The sequence below is a fragment of the Myotis lucifugus genome, unplaced genomic scaffold (assembly GCF_000147115.1).
Source record: "Myotis lucifugus unplaced genomic scaffold, Myoluc2.0 scaffold_25, whole genome shotgun sequence".
NCBI classification, from domain to species: Eukaryota; Metazoa; Chordata; class Mammalia; order Chiroptera; family Vespertilionidae; genus Myotis; species Myotis lucifugus.
Window position 1 is genome coordinate 7,447,348 of NW_005871073.1, and position 21,361 is coordinate 7,468,708.

Sequence of the window (21,361 nt, forward strand, 5' to 3'; positions counted from 1 at the left end):
GTATTTCTGACATCATTCACGGGCCATACAAAATTATCAACTTAAAAATTAACCTGCTATATTTGGTCAAACATTTAATTAATTCACCCCTAATGTCTTGGCAGAACCAGACCAAATGATTTCAAGGGCCTTATATGACCTATGGACCTGATATTCCCCACCCCTGGAGTTGAAAGTTCTTGGCTTATTAAGGCTTTTTTTTTTCCTTGTTAGATAATCACAAGAAGGGAGGATAAGTAGGGTACAATGAGATATTTTGAGAGAGACCACATTCACTTAATTTTGTAACTTAAAAATTAAACTTTATCATAGGTATGTATGTATAGGAAAAAACATAGTATTTATATGGTTCAGTGCTATCCAAGTTACAGGCATTCACTGGGGGGTCTTGGAACATATCCCTCCTCCGATAAAGGGGGGGACACTACTATAATTAGCCTTGATTGGAATTCAAGCTCTGCCACCTGCTAGTGGTGTTACTTTCCTTTTCTGAACCTCATATTTCTGGCCTTTATAATATTGACCTCATAAGGATTAGTGATATGTGTCTAATATAGTATTTCACATATAATCGGCACTCAAGAAATATTTCTAGCCATAGTGCCCATAATTTATATTCAACTCAAAAAAATTACCTGAGAATTCTGTTCTATGGGAAAGTTAAGGGGCAGTATATCTTAAAGCTGGAGAGAACTGCCATTTAAGAATAGCTTTCTCTTTTCCCTACATAGGGGAAAACCTAACTTCGGTGTTGTAGTTACGCTATAATTTTAACAATAAATACAAACTATTTTAAACAAGTAGACCTATGAAATATTTTGATAGAAAAGTTGAGGAAGCCATCAAATTTCCATGATAAATAAGGTAGTATTTTGGATTGGGCATGTGCCTCTTTTTTTCTTTTGAAACTTCATTTGCAAGTTTATGTTCAGTCATAAGATGTTCCCTACATTGGTTTGAAAATGACAGCCATTTGTTTTTATTATTTCAACTGGAAGGATTTTAATGAAGAGGATGGCAGAATGCCCTGCACTGTGCCTCTAGTGTCCACGATACAACCCTCTTTTGCATGCTCAGCACGATTCCAAGATAGATATTACTGCAGATAGCAGATGTAATTTACTAGGAGCATTCCTGAACTCTTCTCTTTTCTGCTCCTCCACTAAGCCCTCTCCTAGGAGAATTTCTTCCTTCACAATGAAGAAATTTCAGTAAAGGGTAAGATCAATAATGAATGTTACAGGGACGTTAGCATAACTAGTTTAATTTAAACTACTCTAGAGTTGATACTGGTGTCCGCAGAAATGAAAGGGAGAAACAGGGTGGCGACTAGGGGTGGTCACGTGCTTTTAAAATCTCCATCAGCATTCTCAGCCCCAACCCTATCCTTGTGAGAGAAAGAAAATAAACTCAAACGCAAAGAACGCTGAATGCCTGGAGCTAAAAAAAAAAAGGCTTTCTGATTAGCAATAGCAACGGTTTTTCTTAGACGACTTACTGAAAGAAAACTCCCAAGCGTGTTGATGTTTTCTCCTATGTTAACAAGAAGGTGAGACTCTGACCTAGAAGGACTGACTGCACATAAGATATTTCTGAAAAATGACCACCGAGCGAGGTTTAGTTAAATTAAAATGCAGCTCATTTATTTTTCACTTTCTATTGCATGGGGGCAGCGTGGGTTTGGTATCCTTTTTTGTTGTTTTTGTTTTGGTAAAATATAGAAAAGCAGCTTTCTTTTACAAGTAAATAATGCCCCGTAATGTTTATAATTTTATAGCACAACTAAGATCAGAAAGAGAGATCTTGTACAGCTATCTTTAGCTTTCATTTAGAGTTGACATACATTTAGTGCGTAGAATTTTAGGCTTACCCCAAACATTAATCTTTTATTTTATATAGCGTTAGCGCTTAATAACATGGAGGGGTGACTTTTGTAGGTCTCATGCTTGGATGGCTCTTTCCTTCCCCTGTTCTTCCCATGCATAGAGGTGTTTTGCATTTAATATCTAGTGTTCACAGCAGTTTAGTGTCTACGAATAGAAATTAAAGATAAAGCTTTACATATGAATCTTTAAGGTGGCTTTGCTCTTAATAGAATATATCAACCTTAGTTAACCAGTTTTAGACAATTTTAAACGATCTTTTCCTCTTACTACCTTGAAGCTTGTTAAATGCTATTTCTTGCACTGATGCTTATCAACAAATATTTTTTATTTTTTCTATTTTTACTAAATAGGCATCATTAATATAAGGTTAAATGTGATTTCCTGGTAATGTTCCATAAATACATGACTATTAATGGTGTTTTCCTAATTTTGCCCACAATTTAAGGCACAGGATGGAATATATAATGCAGCTAATAAATTAAGGGGTGAGGCAAAAGTAGGCTTACAGTTGTTCCTCTGGAAAAATAATACAAAAATTAAGAAATAATACAAGAATAAATCCTGTGTTTCGTGTACTAAGCTGTAAACCATTTTTTGCCCAACCCTATATAAGCAGGTTACCATCTGAAAGACTACAACTAACTGTATATTGTAAGTGAAGTATAAGACTTTGAAGACTGTTAGGATATAAACAGTGCTGATGCGTATTCCTGGAAGTCCTTGTTCAGCTTTGGAAGGTTTAGTAGTAATGATGCATTAATTGACTTTTTACATGACAGAGTAATAGGATACCTAGATCTAAAAAAAAAAAAAAATCTTGACAGAGGCTTGGTATACAATGGCATGTGGTTTATAGATGAAATAGTTTGAATCTTCTTACTTGAAGGATAAGAAGAAATGTAGGATGAGGTTATACATTAGAAGTGCCTTTGATCTTTGAAAAAGCATAGTTACTTATAGTTTAAGTAGAAATGTTCTGTTTCTGGTTTTATTAAGAAATGAACTGTTACTTAGCTTTAGGAGGGATTTCATTGGCGCTCTGTCTTTACCCTCCCAGTTCCTCTCTGAAGTTATGGGGGGAGGGGGGTGGGGGTGGGGAGGAGGGAATAGGGCAGAAGGTTTCTAAACACCTAAAGACAAACTGGTTATTAATATGGGGACTGGGTTCATCTTTTCTGTTTGTTGAAAGAAAATTTAATAGCCCTTTTCTGATTTTGTTTCTTGTTTTCTTTTGCATCGTGAGAAGCTTTTCCTGAACTCCATTTTGCAGGTAGTTACAGAGTTGGAAGGGAGAGTGTTAGCTGCATCTATGCCTGTGAGTGTCCGTTGGCTGGAGTTTGATGTAGGAGGAATGTTTTTTTGGGGGATTAGTTTCACCATATTTGATTATTTATTCATTCTATCCTTTGCTGATTGTGGTTTGCTAAGTATTTCAGTGTTCATTAAAATTTTTAAATGGAAGGTTGTTTTTAATTTGGATCACAGCAGTAAAATCTTTTGACTTTAAGCTTTCAGAATTGCATTTAAAACTTGAGCTTTGCTTTTTTATTTTTAATCCTCACCTGAGGGCATGTTTTAGAGAGATGGGGTAGGAGATGTGAGAAACATCCATTGGTTGCCTTCCTTCGATATGTGCCCCCAGCTGGGGATCGAACCCCAACCCAGGTATGTGCCCTGACCGAGAATCAAACCGGCAGCCTTTCAGTGCACAGGCCAGCACTCAACCAACTGAGCTGCTCTGGCCGGGCAGAACTTGAGCTTTTGAAAATAATTTTATTTGATATGAAAGTGATTGGCTATAGATTGTAGAAAAATAAATGTGATATTCTTTTTAGTTACTCATTACACAGTGATGGACAGACTTCAGCTTTATTTACATAAAAGAAGCCATGATTTTATGTCATTCCAGAACCTGTTTCTGTTTGTTAGAAGCAGTCATTTGTACTGTCTCATAATTGACTAGAGCATACTTTTAAAATTGTGTTCTACATTCAGATTTTAAGACTCCGCTGAAATTTTAGTATAGTTAAAGCCTGTTCATAAAATACGGTGTCCTGGCCAAAGACCACAAAAGAGGCCTTGGTACTGCGGTTTCCTCCTCCTTTCCCCTCACTAACAGAGGTTTTCCTATCTTGGCAGCTGTTTCCTACAAGGCAGTCATCAGTCCCTGATTTCTTCCTTCCCTTTCTTCCCACAAACAAGGACTCTTTCAAAGAGCGGATGACTGAAGACAGACTGATCTTGGACCGCTTTAAGAAAGTGGAAATGTGTTCAAGAGTTGTGCTTGTGGGGAAGCAGCCTGTATGCGTTTGTTCATTGACGTGAAAGTACCCATTACAACCAAAGCTCGGACAGTCAGAATTCTGTCAGGAGCATTCCAAAGGCTCATATGTAATTCTACTTGTAGTAGTGAACGTACCTCATTCACACATTAAACTTACTTTCCTTGCTTCATCAGCTCATTGAACAGTCTATAGGGTATAAGAAATTGTTTATTGGTGGGGCTTTTCAATGTGACAAGCCATGAAATTATCTGACTTCTCCTTATGCTTTCCATAAAAGAGCTTGCAGTTTTAAGGCAGGGACTTCGCCGCAGCAGTTGTAAGCTGCAGGTTTACTTTGGGGTTTGTCTTTGGACTAGTCTTTGGGAGCTCAGAGTGAAAAATGGATAGAGGCAGTTAGCCGGTTCTGCAGGGTTGTGTGCCCTGGGTCTCCATCCCATTAATTTCCAGTGTATCCGTTCTTTTCATACTTTTGCCATTCACAAGAGGAAACTTGTTCTTTCCTTTGTTTTTGTCTTATTTCTTTGGACAAAGAAGCATCTCAGGTGTTCTCTCCTGTCAAAGATCTAGATCCTAAAGGGCTGGTCAAAATTAGACTTGGCTCAGGATTATATATATATTTTTTGCCACCTCTCCACCAGTTTGTTCTTTTGTTTGTTTTTAGAGATGCAACCTTGGAGATAAAATCATTATCGTCTGGGGTTATTTTTTATTGTTAGTTTGTTTGTTTGTTAATACTCACAGGAGAGGATATTTTTTCCATAGATTTTTAGATAGAGTGGAAGGGAGGGATGGAGTGAGAGAAAAAGAAAGAGAAACATCCATGTGAGAGAGACACATTGATTGATTGCCTTCTATACTACAACCCATGTATGTGCCCTTAACTGGGAATTGAACCTGTAACCCTTCAGTGAGAAGGCTGATGCTTAACCACTTAGCACGGCAGCCAGGGCTGGGCTGGAGTTTTTATTTGAGTTCCGTGGATGGACCTGTGTACTCAAGATCTAGGTTTGATATTAAGTTATACCTTGCTGCAAGGAAAGACAATATTTGAAAATCTTAAACTTTCTAGTGAAATAGTTGAGACTTTATTAATCGGCTCTCTCTATGAATAATAACAGTCAGAGGAATAATAATTTGATATGTTGTGTTTGGAAATGAGATAATTTTGGAGTGCCATTATTATATAAAGTACAACCATATGTTAAAAATTGTGCACCCTTGTACAGAAAAATAAACCATTTCGTTATATCTCTACTCTGTCTTGCAAGATAACACGATAAAGTTGTAGATAATGATGCTGCTACCATTACTAGAATCAAACCAAACAAGTATATGTTTTTTATAAAATCTTGTTAGAGGTGTTATGTATTAAAGCTAGTACAGGTGACCTTTGAATAATGTGGGGGTTGGAGCACCAACCCTGCACAGTTGAAAAATTTGTGTATAACTTTTGACTCCCACAAAACTTCAAATTCTCCCTTGATTCTGTGGGGATTGGTTCCAGGATATCCCCTTCACCCTCACCTCATGTGGATACCAAAATCCACAGATGCTCAAGTCCCCATTATAAAATGGCGTAGATCAATGCATAGAGCTGGCCCTTTGCATATGTGGGCTCCCAACAGTGAATAAAAAAACCCCCTAAAAAACAGTACCGGTATTTACTGATAATAAGCAGACTCTCACATTAAAACACTGTGTTGCTCAAGAGTCAACTGTAATTTAATAAAAAGACTAATATTTGACATAGTGACAGATGAATTGTTCTAGGATGACTTCCTAATAAGCTTTTCAAAGAAAAATTCATCATTAGGAACTTGTATAACTATTATTTTGTGATTCATATGTTCTGGTTGTCTATAAATGCTTTTTGGGTTTTGATCATTTTTGAGATGCGAAGCTTCGCTATTCAGCGTTTAGGCGCCGCTGCCATAGTGGGTATAGAATCAAAGTTTATACCTTTTTTTTTTTAATAATTAAGAGGTGGAGGGAAGAAGGGAGGGATGGTTATTTTTATTGTTTTTTTTTTATTTTCGCATTTTTTTGTAAAGTAAAAGGACCATAGAGTAAATGATGGATTTGTTTGTTTTTCAGATATGAGGATCAATGATGCAGACTGCTGGGTTCAATGAAGCTGGACATTTTTAACTAGATTCATTAAGGAATACAAAGAAAATATTTAAAGGGATCAATAATGGTGTCTTCTGGTTGCAGAATGCGAAGTCTGTGGTTTATCATTATAATCATCTTCTTACCGAATATAGAAGGTAAGAGCAGTTTGAATTTTATTTTTTACATCCAGGAGACTGAAACTATGCAAGCTTACTTATGTAGAAGAGTACTATTTTAGAAACAGATGATAAAAAGATTTTCTTAATGTTGAATTATTTTCATTACAGAGCTATATATTATAGAAAGTGCTAGAAGTCTGAATTTTTATTTTACATAAATTTATAAATGTAATAATTTTAAATAATCCTGAGATAAGTAAATGAACACTTTGTTTTGTTTTTACGTTTTACATTTATTGACTATATTTATTCTAGTAAATTTGAAGGTATTTTGTGGCAACTCTTTCACTTCATCTTTTGTCTGCTCCTTGAGTGCAGTCATAGTTCTAAAACTATTAAATAAAAATTTCCATATGTGCTGGAAAACTTTTCATAGTGCTGCCATTTTCTTGTTACCTATATCTTTTTGGTGACAGATCCGATTTTTAAAGAATTACATACACTTTTGAGGCTTAATGAAATAATTGGAACCATCATTTATCAATTACTATATGGATTTCCTGGTATCCATTATTTCTGTAGACATGTTTTTTTTTCCATGTGAAAATAACACCCTTCCAGGTGCTTTTTACGGAGCAGGCCACAAGTTAATATGGAGCAAAGATGTGTGAAGTTTATAGCTCATTGATAGTGATAGTTGTATTAATTGTGTAAAAGCTGTGAAGATTACAAAATCTCTGAGAGATGCATGTACAATATAATGGGTATTTTTGTTTCCAATTAAATATTCTTGAAGAAAATATTTAGAATTTTAAAATTGGCTGATCACATTTATACCTATTAATAAAAAGATAGGTGGAGGAAAAGAGGCATACTGTCAACTAATAGATAGCAGCAAGCTTATTATTACAATGTCTTTGTAATAAACTTCTTCAAAATGTTAACATTTTAATTTTGCCAAAAGAATTTTATTTGAATTGCTTGTTCCAAAATGGTTTTATTTATCTTCTCCTTGCTCTCAGTTTCCTACTTTCAGTATGTTGATATAATTTAACAATGCAATTCAAGTAAGTAACACATGATTTAAGTCACACATGAAAGTCATAAATGGGATAGTATTTTATTTTTAGAAGATATTGCTCTTTGCATCAAAATTGAAAGATGCATCAAATCTAACATTAAAATGTAATATGTCTGAATAAATAGTACTGTAACGATAAGGCAGTGAGCAGAAACTGAGTTTAATAAGAATCTCTGGCTTGGATGGTTATAAAAATTTTGTGTGTAATCTATAATTTTGCATCTTTTTTTTTTTTCGGGAAAACTAACTGAATTCCTGCTGTTATGTTTGAATGATTTTATACATTTAAGAAAATTTCCAGGTGTGGACCAATGGCTCATTAGTCCACATAATGAAAAAAAATTCCAATCAAGATAGAGACCACTTTGCTGGCACAGTAGCTTAACTCAGCAGGGGGCTAGCAAACAGAGACGTTTTCATGAGATACTGCAGTTTTATTTCTAGTGTCACTTTCAGGTCAAGATTCATATCTGATGTTTAGAGAAATTTCATTTTTGGCACATCAGGCCACAGGGTGTTGCTTTTGAAACATTTCCCTCCTATGGGTAAGGAGAATCTGGAAAGAATGCACACTGCTAGTTGTGGGAGTATACACAGTTATGTATACTGTTAGAGCAGTGACCCAGCGCACATGGTTTTGTCTTAGAAAAGTTTGACATGACATGTTAGGTCTTTATTGCCAGAAAGCAGATGATGCTCTGTGAACACCTATAGAGAAAACCAATCAAAGTTAGGTGTGAGAGCAGGGGAAAGAAGATACAAATGTAACCATTCACCCATTAAATATCTGCCAGTCCCGTACAGGATCGGTTACCTTTCCAAATCTTAACAGAGGTGAGCACTTTCGTATTAGTACTTAGATCCTTACAGATAAACTCAGATAAGGTTTCCTCCCTCCTTGCTCATTTACTGATGACTAAATTGAGCCAGGTGCTCAATAAAAAATGGGCAAGGCACATTTCTGCTCTTGAGCTCATTGTCTTGTGTGCAGGGGTGGAAATCTCAAATACCTGTTGGGGCCAAGCAGACACAGTAACTTGTGTTTGCAGGCCAGTGGAGGTCTGCGCAGGCAGGGAAGTCCTTGCTGGGGGACCCATGATTGCCTTTTATTTTAGCCTCGTTTTGCCAGTTTTCTGGCTTTGCAATACAAAGTAGACATTCGATTTTTAAGTATAATAGTAACTAATAAGTTTTTAAGGATAATAAAACAAGTCTTTGTGTTGTATTCAGTCATGAGCCATGCCTGCGTTTTTAGAGCTGTCTTTTCTGCTGTTTACCGTAGTGTTTTCCCTTAACATACGATTTTCAAGGCTTAACACAATGTTGGGTTTGTTTTACATTTATACAGATGAGATGTAAATTTCCACATTTGCAAGAAGGGCTTATTCTGTCAGATGAACATTATAAATCTGTCATGTTTTGTGTGCATATAAGAGCAAATCACTAAGCATTTTTATAACGTTTACTATGGTAAAAGCTGATTACATATATATAAAGGTTTAATTGTTAGAATTAGGTTGTCTCCCTCTCGCTATCTCTTTCAATTAGTATTTCAGAATCAATTAAAGTCTGACCCATTAAAATTTACTTATTTTTGAAAAATAGGAAGTGTGCTTTGTTTATTCTTCAAGTCTCTATCCCTGTGTTTTTTAAAAAAATGCTGTTTAGAATTTCCAAATAAAAAATAGTTATAAAAGACCAGACTTCAGAATATTTTGTAAGTTTTTCTTAGAATTGATTTTATTCCTAGAGAACTAACCTCAAGCCCTTCAAAAATTAGTTTTCTTGAGAAACTGGTGTGTTTTGATTCTTTTGGGTGATTTCTATAAGCATAGTAACCCACTGTGGAATCATGTATCAGTAAGTAGGAAAGTAAATTGAATTTTTGTGTCCCAGAGAATTAAATTATGGTATATAATGGAGCCCTGGAAAGTATAAGTCAGACATATGAAGGCTTGCTCAAGTGACAAGTTACGAATAATAGCAGTTCTTCAGCAAAGTCAGTAATACAGATTTCAGGTTGAATTTTTATGCAGTGTGTATGTAATTAGATTTCTTTAGTCAAAATTTTAGTTAATTAACTCAAATTGCATTTCTGCTTATCCTCATTTCAAAGAAAAATATTATGCGGTGTATAAAAGCCAGATATTCCAGATACAGTTGTACATATTTATTTTATATACATCAAGACAATTTTAGAACATAGCCACAGAAATAGTATCGTACCCGTTTTTAATGTAGTTTTAAATTCCTTAAGCACATTTTACAATGACTTTTGTGTAAGTGGTATCTTACTAAAAAAGGATGTTTGATTGTGGAGTCTTTTCACTAGTGTGGCAGGAAAAAAGTAGATCTATGTGTTACGCGTATGAATTCGAAAACCTTTTTGGCATATAAATACTTCCTTCAGAGTGGTCTATAATTTAGTGGAAGGAACTGTTCTCCAAGGTTAAATTTAAGAAGGATCATTTATTCTTTTTTCTTTCATTGTTTTATTAACACACACACATAATGAAATGTATAAAGTTTATATTTGCACCCATAAGCATACACAGTATGCACAGTACGTCAGCATGTCAGCTTCATGGGATCTTTTAATTTTATTTTTTTGGTTCACTGTTGTGTCCCAAGTTCCTAGAATAATGCCTAGCTTATAGTAAGCACTCACTCTATATCCATCACATAAATAGTATAAATCTTTAAAGAGGATAACGGTCTTAATCACTCGAGAGGGGACAATTAATACTTGTTATAACAAGGTGAAAGTGCCATGATGATGATATTCACAGAGGTATTAAGGTGAAGGGTAGCTGAGTTGAGTGGGGTGTATGTCAGGAAGTAATGATGATGCTTGAGCTGAATCTCAAAGTTGCTGAGTAAGCTAGGTAAAGACAGCGGTGAGCATGGTAATGGAGAAAAAAAATCAATGGAGAGAAAACAGCGTAGATATGAAATAAACTATTACAGTGGTTCTCAAACTTTAGCAGCCGCAGAATCACCTAGAACAGCGGTTCTCAACCTGTGGGTCGCGACCCCTTTGGGGGTCGAACGACCCTTTCACAGGGGTCGCCTAAGACCATCGGAAAACACATATATAATTACATATTGTTTTTGTGATTAATCACTATGCTTTAATTATGTTCAATTTGTAACAATGAAAATACATCCTGCATATCAGATATTTACATTATGATTCATAACAGTAGCAAAATTACAGTTGTGAAGTAGCAACGAAAATAATTTTATGGTTGGGGGTCACGGCAACATGAAGAACTGTATTAAAGGGTCACGGCATTAAGATGGTTGAGAACCACTGACCTTGGAGGTTGTGGAGTAGAGCCGAAGCATTTACATTTCTGACAAATGTCTGGGCTGACACTGGGGTTGCTCAGCATCACACTTAAGAAGCACTATAGTATTAAATGAGTATGGGTGGATGAGTGAGGTGTTCGGGGTGCAGAGGTGTGAATATAAAGTAACTTTTTAAAAATAGTTTTAGAAAAAAAATTATGCTTTAATTCATTGTGATTCAGAAGTTGCAACCAGTTATTTACTGGGAGTTAATATCTATACCTTTTCATATAGCTCTTTATTCCTCTGTTGAAGTTCCTTAGGTATAATTTTAGGCTTCAAAAAGGAATTATTTTGTCACTCTGTTTTGACAGTGTACTAAGAAAGAAAAAAATAAAATAGAAAAACTGTCTCCAGATTGGAAAAAGCAGAACATATTTTCTGTTAAGGGTAAATGTGACATTTTCAGAACTCCTAAACCCTTGCTTTAGTTTGTCTCTTTTCATTGTGATAACCTTGTTCTTTTTCCTTGTTGAGAATAACTACATGGCTATTGCTATGATAATGCTGAATTAACTTACTGTAGGGACTTTAGATTTCCCAGTCTAGCAAAATTGACTATTTTTGTTCATTTCAGTATATTTGATTAGTTGAAAGCTAGGAGGTAAATTTTCAGCAAGGTGCATGGGGATTTGGCAGTATGACTCCTATTAAACTTAATGGGAGTCACAACTCCCATTAAATTAATAGAAATTGTACAGCATATCCATGTTCGCTGCATAGCAAATGTAACCTTATATTTTAAATTCACAAATTATGTAAATTAACTTTGGGTTAAGCAATGTATTTTTAAAAAATGATTTTCTTTATATTTTTAGTGCAGATCAGTGTGATTTTACTCCTTAAGAGAGTAACTAACTATATTGCTCTTAGGCCACTTTAAATATTCCTTATTGTATTAAATGAGTGTAATGTAATTTGATTGCAGCAGCTTTCTTCTGCATAGGTTATGATGTAATTCATTTTTAAAAATAAGTATTAATGCCATTTACAAATTATACGATGTTGTTTATATTGTAAACACCAGATGCCTTGTAGTACTAATACCAGGATTCAAAAGCAAGGTACATTTGTTCTGAACGTGGCTCAAGTTGAAAAAAAAATAAGACTAAATAGGATACACTGGTGTTCTTTTTTAAAGTTAATTTGGAATATACTTTGGTCATCTTATTTGACATTCAGTGTCAAAATATGCCATATTTTATATGAAGATTAAGTTCCAGTGCCTAATTGTTGTTTTTTCTCTACATTTTTCCTCCCACTTTTTATTCTAGTTCATCTTCTTGCTTCTTTTCCAGTGTTAGGGAAGGTTTGTTTATCCACAATCTCTGTTGACTCACCAGTAGGCCTGTTACTGGTGGTAAAGTGTTATAAATCAGTGTGTCACACACAACAGACCTCAATAACATTGTATTGCTTGACTGTTAAATTTTTGCAAACCTTTATTTTCTGACAGAAAAGACTACATTCAATGTTTAACAAATTAATCTGTTAACTATGAAAAATACTTGCTAAAAGTAAAGAGGTTATAAACTTGTCCGTACAAGGGGAAATTTTTGAAATATTGATTTGATGTCAATAATAGGCACTTATCACAGTCATCGCTATATTTTGAAAGAATCAATAGTGTAATAAAGGTAGCTTAATTAAAAGAACAGGAAGCATGGAAAGCTTCTTAATTTTGCTGAACGGTAGTTGTGTTAATTACTCACTGAGTACTTTTCAGTTCTGATGAATCTTTTGCTTAATGTTTTGAATTCATACACATTTTCTCTTTTTTATCTGCTGTCTGTTTAGGTTTCAGTATTAGAGAATAAGATAATACAAAGGCTTGAGCACATCTGAGTATTAATGCTGAACTGGTACGTCTTGAAGAACTGATTTATCTGCCACATTACTGAGCGAGTGCCTTACTGAAACATATGCTTGGTACCCTGTGGTACTCTTTATTTTCTTTTCACCTCCTGCATGACAGAGAATGACATATGACAGCCGTGCAGTCTGCATGTATTAGACATCAGTGTGGATTAGTGAATATCTCCTGACATCTTTCAACCCTATTCTTGAACTCCTTTTGTCAACTTGACAGAAGTGATTCCAGGAGAATACCTAGCCCCAGCCCTGGGATTTCTTGGCTAAAATGTAAGGCTGGGAAGGGAATTCCCTATCAGAGCTTTAGGAAGCAAAAACATTTATAATCCCTCCCTAGCAGCATGGGACTCTACAGAGTTTGACTTTTATGTTTGCTGTTATTCTTGCTTTGAGGGCTTATTTTTCTTAAAAGTTCATGTTGCCTCACTCTTTGAGTTTGAATGTAATACATTCTAATGAGAAAAGATATTAAAAATTAAGGTAGGAATTTAAAATTGTTCGTAAGTCTAGGACCTTGATATACTGATGGTAGTGGGGAGAGAGCTGTCGGATTTTAAGAGACCCACTTTTATACGGCAGAACGGTGTGATAAGGTGATGGTGGCAGGTGATTAAAAAGTTGGTAAATAAAGTGGAGACAGGTGGTATAGGTTAAGTATGTTGCCTTGTTTAAGGAACGTACCTTCATTAGTTTTGTTTTTTTGGTTGTTTGTAGTAGATCTGTCAGATATCTGAATTTGTTTCTAGGCAGAAAGAAAGTCAACGGTATCCAGTGTAAGGAGAGGAAGTCTCGTTGAGGAAAGGAGAGTGGATATTAGGATATTGGGAGAAGGAGTTTCAGGAAGAGATGTGCACAGGAGAAGAAGAAATTTAAGGGAGGTCACGCTGGATGTCTTTAATCTTATTTATCTAGAACAGTGCGCCTTAAAATTTAATGCACGTATAATGCACTTGGGAATCTTGTTAAAATGTAGATTCTGATTCCATGATCTGGGATGGCCGCGAGAGCCTGCATTTCTAATAAGCTTCCAGGCGATGCTGAGGCTGCTGGGCGAGGCTGCTGAGCGGTGAGAGGACATCCGTATCAAGGAGTCTTGACTATTAAAATGTTTAGTCTAGAAAATTAGATTTTGGGTGACAGTGGTTCCTACCTTTGCAAATCAAGGTTTGTTTCTAACCTTAACACAGTTGAAATGTAGAAATAACATCTTTCACTTTTCTAATTTGTTTTGTTTTAAAAAGGAACTAAGCTACCATATAACATTTTTATATTTCGTTATACTTTTAATCCTGATTTATATGCTTTCTAGTGACCTTTCATTTGATGATTTGTTTTGAAAAATCCCTGAGTAAATGCAGCTTGACCCCTTCTTCCTAATATTTCCCTCAAGTCCCCATTGGTCTGTCCTACTTTTAGTCTGTGATGCATGGAAACACTACTTTTAATAGCATTTTACTACAAATGTGCTTAATTCTTGAAGTAAAATTATAAAATCATGTATGCAAAGTGTATATTATGTTTGTCTTAACCCATGTAGGAAGTTTATATTTTACTAATTTTTCAAAGTCAACATATTTTTAAAACTAAGAATTTTTGTCATTTTCACTCGTGTATTGGTGCCCTGACAGGATAGCACCATAAAGGAGTATAGGATGGGAATGTAAACTGGTTATCTAAAAGAGCTTAAAGATACTTTATCCGCTTAAGGTCATCTAGTGATTTTCCTGCTTTGTAGAATCATATATAATCAAAGATTTTATTTATTTTAAGTAGTAGATATTACCTCCTTTTACTTTTCCTGTCAGAGATAAAGATAGGTTACTGATATGATTTATTTTGTGATAATACAAATCACAAATTACAGTTATTTCTTCATGAAGTGCATTAGATTATTCAGCTTTTAAAGCCAAATAAAAAGTAAGTAGGAAATTTTAAACAAAGAGCATTCTATATAGGTATCTTAGAGGTAAAAATATCTTTTGTTTGTATTTATTGGTAGAACTGAGGAATTTTAGACTGAGAATCACAACTTGGACATTAGCTAGCCACGTAGTTTTCAACTTACAGGTTGAGAAACTAAGGCCTGCAAAGTGGTCCCTTGGCCGGGCTCTACTCACTGCCACTCCATTTTTCTTTCTGTAGAACCGAATCTTTACCTTTAGGTAGGTCATTGTTGTATTTTCCTACCTTATCAGGCTGTCACCCTAGAATATTTAACATATACTTTAAAATATATTGGTTAACATTGTTTCACTTAATGGTGACAATTGAAAAAGATGTTTTATTTCAAAGTTTTTAATATCATTACATTCAGATTAAAACTACATTAGAATTAACTTTATTTTGAAATATATAAAATATAATACCAATGTTGTTAGCTCTGCAATTTTCAAATAATATTCAGGAATTATATAGCCATAGGCAAATATTTTTTAAAAAATCACAATTTCTCTTTGAAAGTGCAAACTGCTCAGAATGATTATCAGAACATTGAAAAAATGAAATATTACAACAGTAGTTTTGATTTTTGCTCAATGAGGTTTATCAGTTTCACACTGATCATTTATCAATGAAATAATAGTTAAAGGCATGCTTTCATATCCCCTCCTTCAGGTCTGGGGTTTTAGACATTATCTTTTCCCTTTTGTTTGCTTACAACAGGAAGCTCCTTTAATCCTTTGCTTTGTTTTAGAGTTTAAGCAAATAGAGGCTATCCCTGTTAGCTTTTAAAAGCTCTTACTTTGGCTGCATTAATGGCACTCACTGTAGATTCTGGGATCCTGCTTTATTTACCAGAAAGCTTGCCTTTGAGAGCTGTCATTCCATTCTTTTAACTGTGTTGTTAATTGACAGCACAGATTGAGTGGAAAACCTTTAGTGACAAATACTGGATATAGGTATGACTCCAATCTAAAGGCTAATGAATCTTTGCTGCTTTATCCCATTTCTATTTGTACTAAGGTACTAAATACAGATGAGAAGAACAAAGTACAGTTAAAAGCATTCAGAAATGTTAAGCAACAATAAAACTCCATAACCATTTAAATGACAGCAGCTGACTATTTGAATTAACTTTGTGTTTGGCTTAATTTGGGGCCCTAATTATTCCTAACTTACGTGAGTAGATTTCAATTATAGTATCCTGCAGGGATTTGTAGCTAAGGCAACTAAAAGAATCATTTTACATAAAGTACTTTTGTTCAACTGATTAGGCAAGTTAAAACGTAATGGTGTAAAATTGAAACCCTTCTGACAAGGTCCAAACAAAAATGTTTTTAGTAATTTTGTTAAAAAATTTAAATAAGTTTAATTTTAAGTAATATTTTGGTTTGGGGGAAGATTGCCTTTATTGTCATACGGATAATACATGTATATATGTATACACACACATATATAAAATGTATCTTAAGATTCCAAGTTTTAGTAAAGTAGTAAAACAGTGAAGATATTTGTCACAGTGCAAACCTTCCTAAATCATGTTTAAATCGCTTCATACAATCCTTGATATATAGTTTGACATCTTCAGATACCTAGGTTTAGAGGAGAAATAAAATACCTTGAATGACTAGCACCTCTTTTATATTTTGGAATGCATTTCAATTGAGCACAAATCAGGGATTCATTTATGTATTTGAAATGCTGTATGCCAAGAAGTACAAGGACACACGATGTGGTTGACATTGTGCTACAGTTGGTAGACAATGCATTATTTAACTGGCTCTTCCTAAATATTCTTTCTCTCCGCAGTAATTTCGAACACCTTTACCAGACGAAACCTACTTTATGACTGTTAGTGATAAATCCTACTTTGGGTCCTTACTAGTCTATGTATTGGAGCAAAATATTAAAAAAAAGCTCTTACTTTGGCTGCATTAATGGCACTCACTGTAGATTCTGGGATCCTGCTTTATTTACCAGAACGCTTGCCTTTGAGAGATCAATTAGATCATTTTGAGACTTAACCATAACACTCCACTGGAGTCTCATAGCTTTTTAATGTTAGTCTATTCCAGTGAATGGAGTTAAGAGCCAGTAGTTCTGTTGTCTTATTTTCTCAGCACCCCTTTGTCGTCCCAGACCTCTTCACCCTTTCTCTCTCTTCTCCCCCTTTACCTTTCCTCAGTTTTTGAACACCTGTTTTATGTTAGTTATTGTCTTTATATATTTACTAGTGACTCAGCGCGCGAAATTGCGTGAGACCCGGGACCCCAGACCCCGCTGCGCCGCGGGACTCCCCCGAGTCCTGCCACGCAGCGAGACCCAGAATCAAGTCTCCACCCACCCGCGTGCACCTCACCAGGCACACAGCTCCACGCACCCACACAGCCCCACCCACCCACGCGCTCCTCACTGTGCACGCCCTGGTGACCCGACTTTGGTTGTTACAGCGTTAGGGCTACTGGGTTTTTATAATATAGATATATGCATTATGTTCTTTAATCTTGTCAATGTGACCAGTTGTTCACTGAGTAAAACAAAATCTACAAAATTCAAGGACCCCAAATTTGACTTTGAAGTGGGGTTTTCCTCCCATAACTCCAGGCAGGCTATATTACTAATTGTTCCTTGAAAACAGTGCCAAGAAATCCACCCTTCCACCTACTCCGTTCTATTTGTTCTTTAGGCTACTTTCGAGGGCTTTTTCTGATATAAACAGAAATCCTGAATTTATATAGCAACACAAGTCCAACAGTGTCAGTCACTAGCCACAAGTTCTCGAACGCTTGAACCTATGGCTAATGTGACTAAAAACGGACATTATTTATTTAATGTTAATTAATTTAAATAAGTAGCCACAAGTGGTTAGTAGCTACTGTCATGGACACAACAGTTTATAGGTACTTTTCTTTGTATATATAACACTTTTTTGAGGAGGGGTCACCTCTTATACCTCCTTTATATGTTTTAGTGAATTCCTTGGGGTCAGGGGTAATTTCCTACTTATTTTTGTATTTTTCATAGTGCTTTGGCATTCAGCAAAATACTTACATTAATTGATAAGTGCAGTGGAGGAACGTTAGTACCAAAACAATATTTAAATACATACTTCATTGATGATACAGCAGTTTCACTAATGATCACCTAAAAACAATGTGCTGAATTTTTGAATATAGAAAACAAACAGTGTCTCTGTATGTTCAGTATACAGTTTTGCAGGAATGGGGTCTTTGGGATTAACAGCTGAGGATTCTTTAAGACTTAAAATCAAATCCTAGTTACTGACTACAGCCCCAGTTCTTAAATGATTTTCATTGTAGCTTAGATATAAGAAGGAGAAAATTATATCCTTCTAATAGATAATGGTGTTTTATCATAATGGTATTGAATATAGACAGGTTATATTTGAAAATATATTGTTTTGGTTAATATAGTTTTAATGACTGTTACTATTATTAAAATGTTTATAGCTGATAATGAAGTTGATGCCTTTGCTGAGGCATCTTCATAATATGTGTGTGCGCATATATACGTGTATATTTATGTAGGTACATATGTGAGTATATATGTATTTGTTTATCTATGTGTATTTACTGGTATGTGTATGTGTATATCTATATACTGGAAGTGAGAATTTCTTATTTTCATTTAAATAACACTTGAAAATGAATACTGATTTTACATGCGGTCTATTTTGGAAAAAAATTCTATATTTAGTAAAAATTGAGGTAGATGCCACTAGAGGAAAAACTTATGCAAGTATCCCCCGCTATTTGAAAGTTCTGGTTATATCACAGCTTTTATGAAAGACCCATCTTAGTATTTGTTTTCACTAACTCAAAGGAATCCAAAGAGATTTTCACTTTATGGGGAAAAAAAAAGCATTCAGCATTTGTTTTGCAACAAGCCATTATAGAGGCAACTTATACCCACAGCAGTGAGAGGGGCATCGCCAAGCTCCTTCCTGGGATCTACACTCAACATCAAATCACCGAAGCTTTGAACTATGTCTGCGAGCATCTGTATGTTATCTTGATCTATTTTGTGCATCTTTTAGCAAGATGTGTCCTAAGCTATCAGAAAAGACTAAGGGAGCTTGTAAGAGTGTTACGCTGAATGTAAAACTGGGTGTAATTAAACATTTTTATCATGGTGAACAAAATAAAGACATTGTGTGTGCATTGAGTGTTGGGTCTGGGAACATTAAAAAATGTTCTGCATAAATGAAAATTGCTTCTTTGTTTTACATTATTTTGGCTTTCGAAAAGTTTCATAGGAATGTTCTACTTTCAGATAGTGGGGGAAACCCATATTCATTAGTTTTCTATGCGAATGCATTTGACTTAGAACGATGAGTTAAACATAATATATTTAAGTTTTTCTTGACATGCTGAGCATTGATTTGAGGTTTCAAAAGTGCTGGTTTCTGAACCACACATCTAACAGTTCATCACCAGGTTTTATAACAATAATGATGTCTCAGATTGAAGAATTATTTCATCAGCTTCCTTCCTGAATGATGTATATTTATTTTAGCAAGCCAATCCATCCCATTCCTGAAATGAAAGTCTGGCATCCCTGAGAATAATTGAAAAGAATGTGTTTCTATTTCATAAGAGGAGAGTTCCAGAAATGGTTGTGCCATGGCTGTGCTATTAGAACAAATGAATCATCATTCATTTCACTCTCTAGAAGGAGAGGGTATAGTTTATTATAGGGAGAGATATTTATGAATATAATCTTGTTTATGTGTGGGAAAAAACAAACCATAATACTTTATGGTTTACATATTTGTCATTTAAATAAGAAAATAAAATAGAAGAAAAAAATTGTAATTTCCTGAATATAACATGAGACTTTTCACTGCTTTTTTACAGTAGTTCTTCAAAATGTGATCATATGAAAGTACTGGATAATGAACCTGCATAGCTTTAGGTTAAAGCCCGTGTGTCTGTCCCTCTCTTTCTTGCTTTAGCTTTTGCTCTCTGTCAATGTAGGGAAAAAAACAAAACAAAACTAGTAAATTCTACATTTAATAGAAATATGTGCTTTTATGGTTTTGGCAGCTAAGAACCTCACTATATAAATTAAGATCAAATAACAGTGAGCTTTTATTTATGTACTTATAATTAAATTTATTGGGGTGACATTGGTTAAGAAGATTATATAGGTTTCAAGTGTACATTTCTATGATACATGATCTGTATATTGTATTGTGTATCTACTACCCAAAGTCAAATCATCTTCTGTGAATTTTTTTACAACTTCATTATTTTTTCTTAATTGTACTTTTTTTTATTGGTATTCTCCTTGAGGAGGATCTGATACTTTCAGATTTTCCCTGTGAATTTTGATTTTTTTTGTTGTTGGTATAGTTGAAAATAGTATCCAACTGTCAGTCCATTTCAAGAGTGAAGAAGGCAGATGCAGCTGGTCCAGAGGAGAGAAAGTCTAGTTGGTGCATAAAAAATTCATGTCAGCATTTCGACACTGCATTCTTTTGGGGTATCTGTTATCACTGAATAGGAAACTGTTTCAAATTGACAGGCAGACAGAATGTTGTGCTGAATGTGTAAATTGGAATTATCACATCTAGCAGTTCCCTTCACCAGGTGCTGGCTTGGAGCGTGGTTCTGCTCCAATGTCGTTAGAGTGGCAGGAATAGTTTTATTTGTTAATTACCCCTCATCCCATCCATTGTCTAGGTTTTTTGTTTGTTTGTTTCTTGGTAAACAGCTTGACCAGGTGTTTTTAGGAATGCCTAGCAGGTGCTTATGTGGCAGGAAGATGCCATACAGATCACTGAAAACATTTATATCCATCTGGTAAAAAAGATTATTGCTTCCAAGGGTTTTACTCCCAAATGTACTGAAACAATACTTGTCAATATTTTGTTGGCCCTGAAATACTGGTGAGGGCAAAAAAGTGATGGTTGGTGTTTTTAAGAAAGCAAGAACATTTGATTAGGCTTTATGTTTGATTGAATCTCTTAGAAAACTTTGATATGCAACCTATGTGGATCAGCGGTGAAGTTTTCAAAGATTGTAAAAATGAAAGCTAATCAAGTGTTGAACATTAAAGATGATTTTTTTGTTTCTTTAGGCTATTTGATCTTACTGAGATTTACTTTTACGTAATATAATTGTATTTTTCTGTCATTTTTTTAAAAAGAAATACTTGGAATATAGTACAGTGATGTTTGAAAACAAAATTTAGAATTTTTTATGCTTTACGAATTAATATGACAAGCTGTTGCTAAATACTGCTCAAATTAATTTGTGCTTGAAGCATTTATACTAGTGTCATTTTTCTTGAAATGTAATAACTTGAATGAAAATTATTTGATTAGTTCTGTTAATTATGTTTTCTTGACTGTCAAATATTTTTCTTAAAGAGTTTATGATCTATCTTTTGCCTATCATATGGGCATTGAATTTTCTTAATACATTTTCTATTGTGGATTGCTTTTTTGCTTTCTTTTTTGTAGTCATTTTTCTTCTATTGTGGTAAGAATGAAGAGCTAGATTTTACTAGTTTGCCCAGGACTGTGAAAGTTGTCATGGCATTTCGACAGCTGGTCGCATTTCAGTGATAACTGCCGAACATTTCACAGGATTTATCCTGTCAGCTTTGATTTAGGATTAGACATTATTGTCTTTTGTATTGACTTGGTTCCTTTCACTGACATAGCTTGTAGTGAAATTACATTTATACCAG

At 34.8% G+C, this 21,361-nt stretch overlaps 1 protein-coding gene across 16 annotated transcripts in view; it reads left to right on the forward strand.

Moving 5' to 3' along the window:
* Positions 1–21,361, forward strand: part of ADGRL2 (adhesion G protein-coupled receptor L2) — a 276,823-nt gene that overhangs the window by 120,518 nt on the left and 134,944 nt on the right. For all 16 annotated transcript variants that reach the window (XM_023751775.1, XM_023751777.1, XM_023751782.1 and 13 more), the window contains one exon: positions 6,266–6,438. In XM_023751775.1, coding sequence (XP_023607543.1) covers positions 6,366–6,438 — 73 coding nt within the window. In that variant the 5' untranslated portion in view covers positions 6,266–6,365. The remainder of the gene's footprint in view (positions 1–6,265; positions 6,439–21,361) is intronic.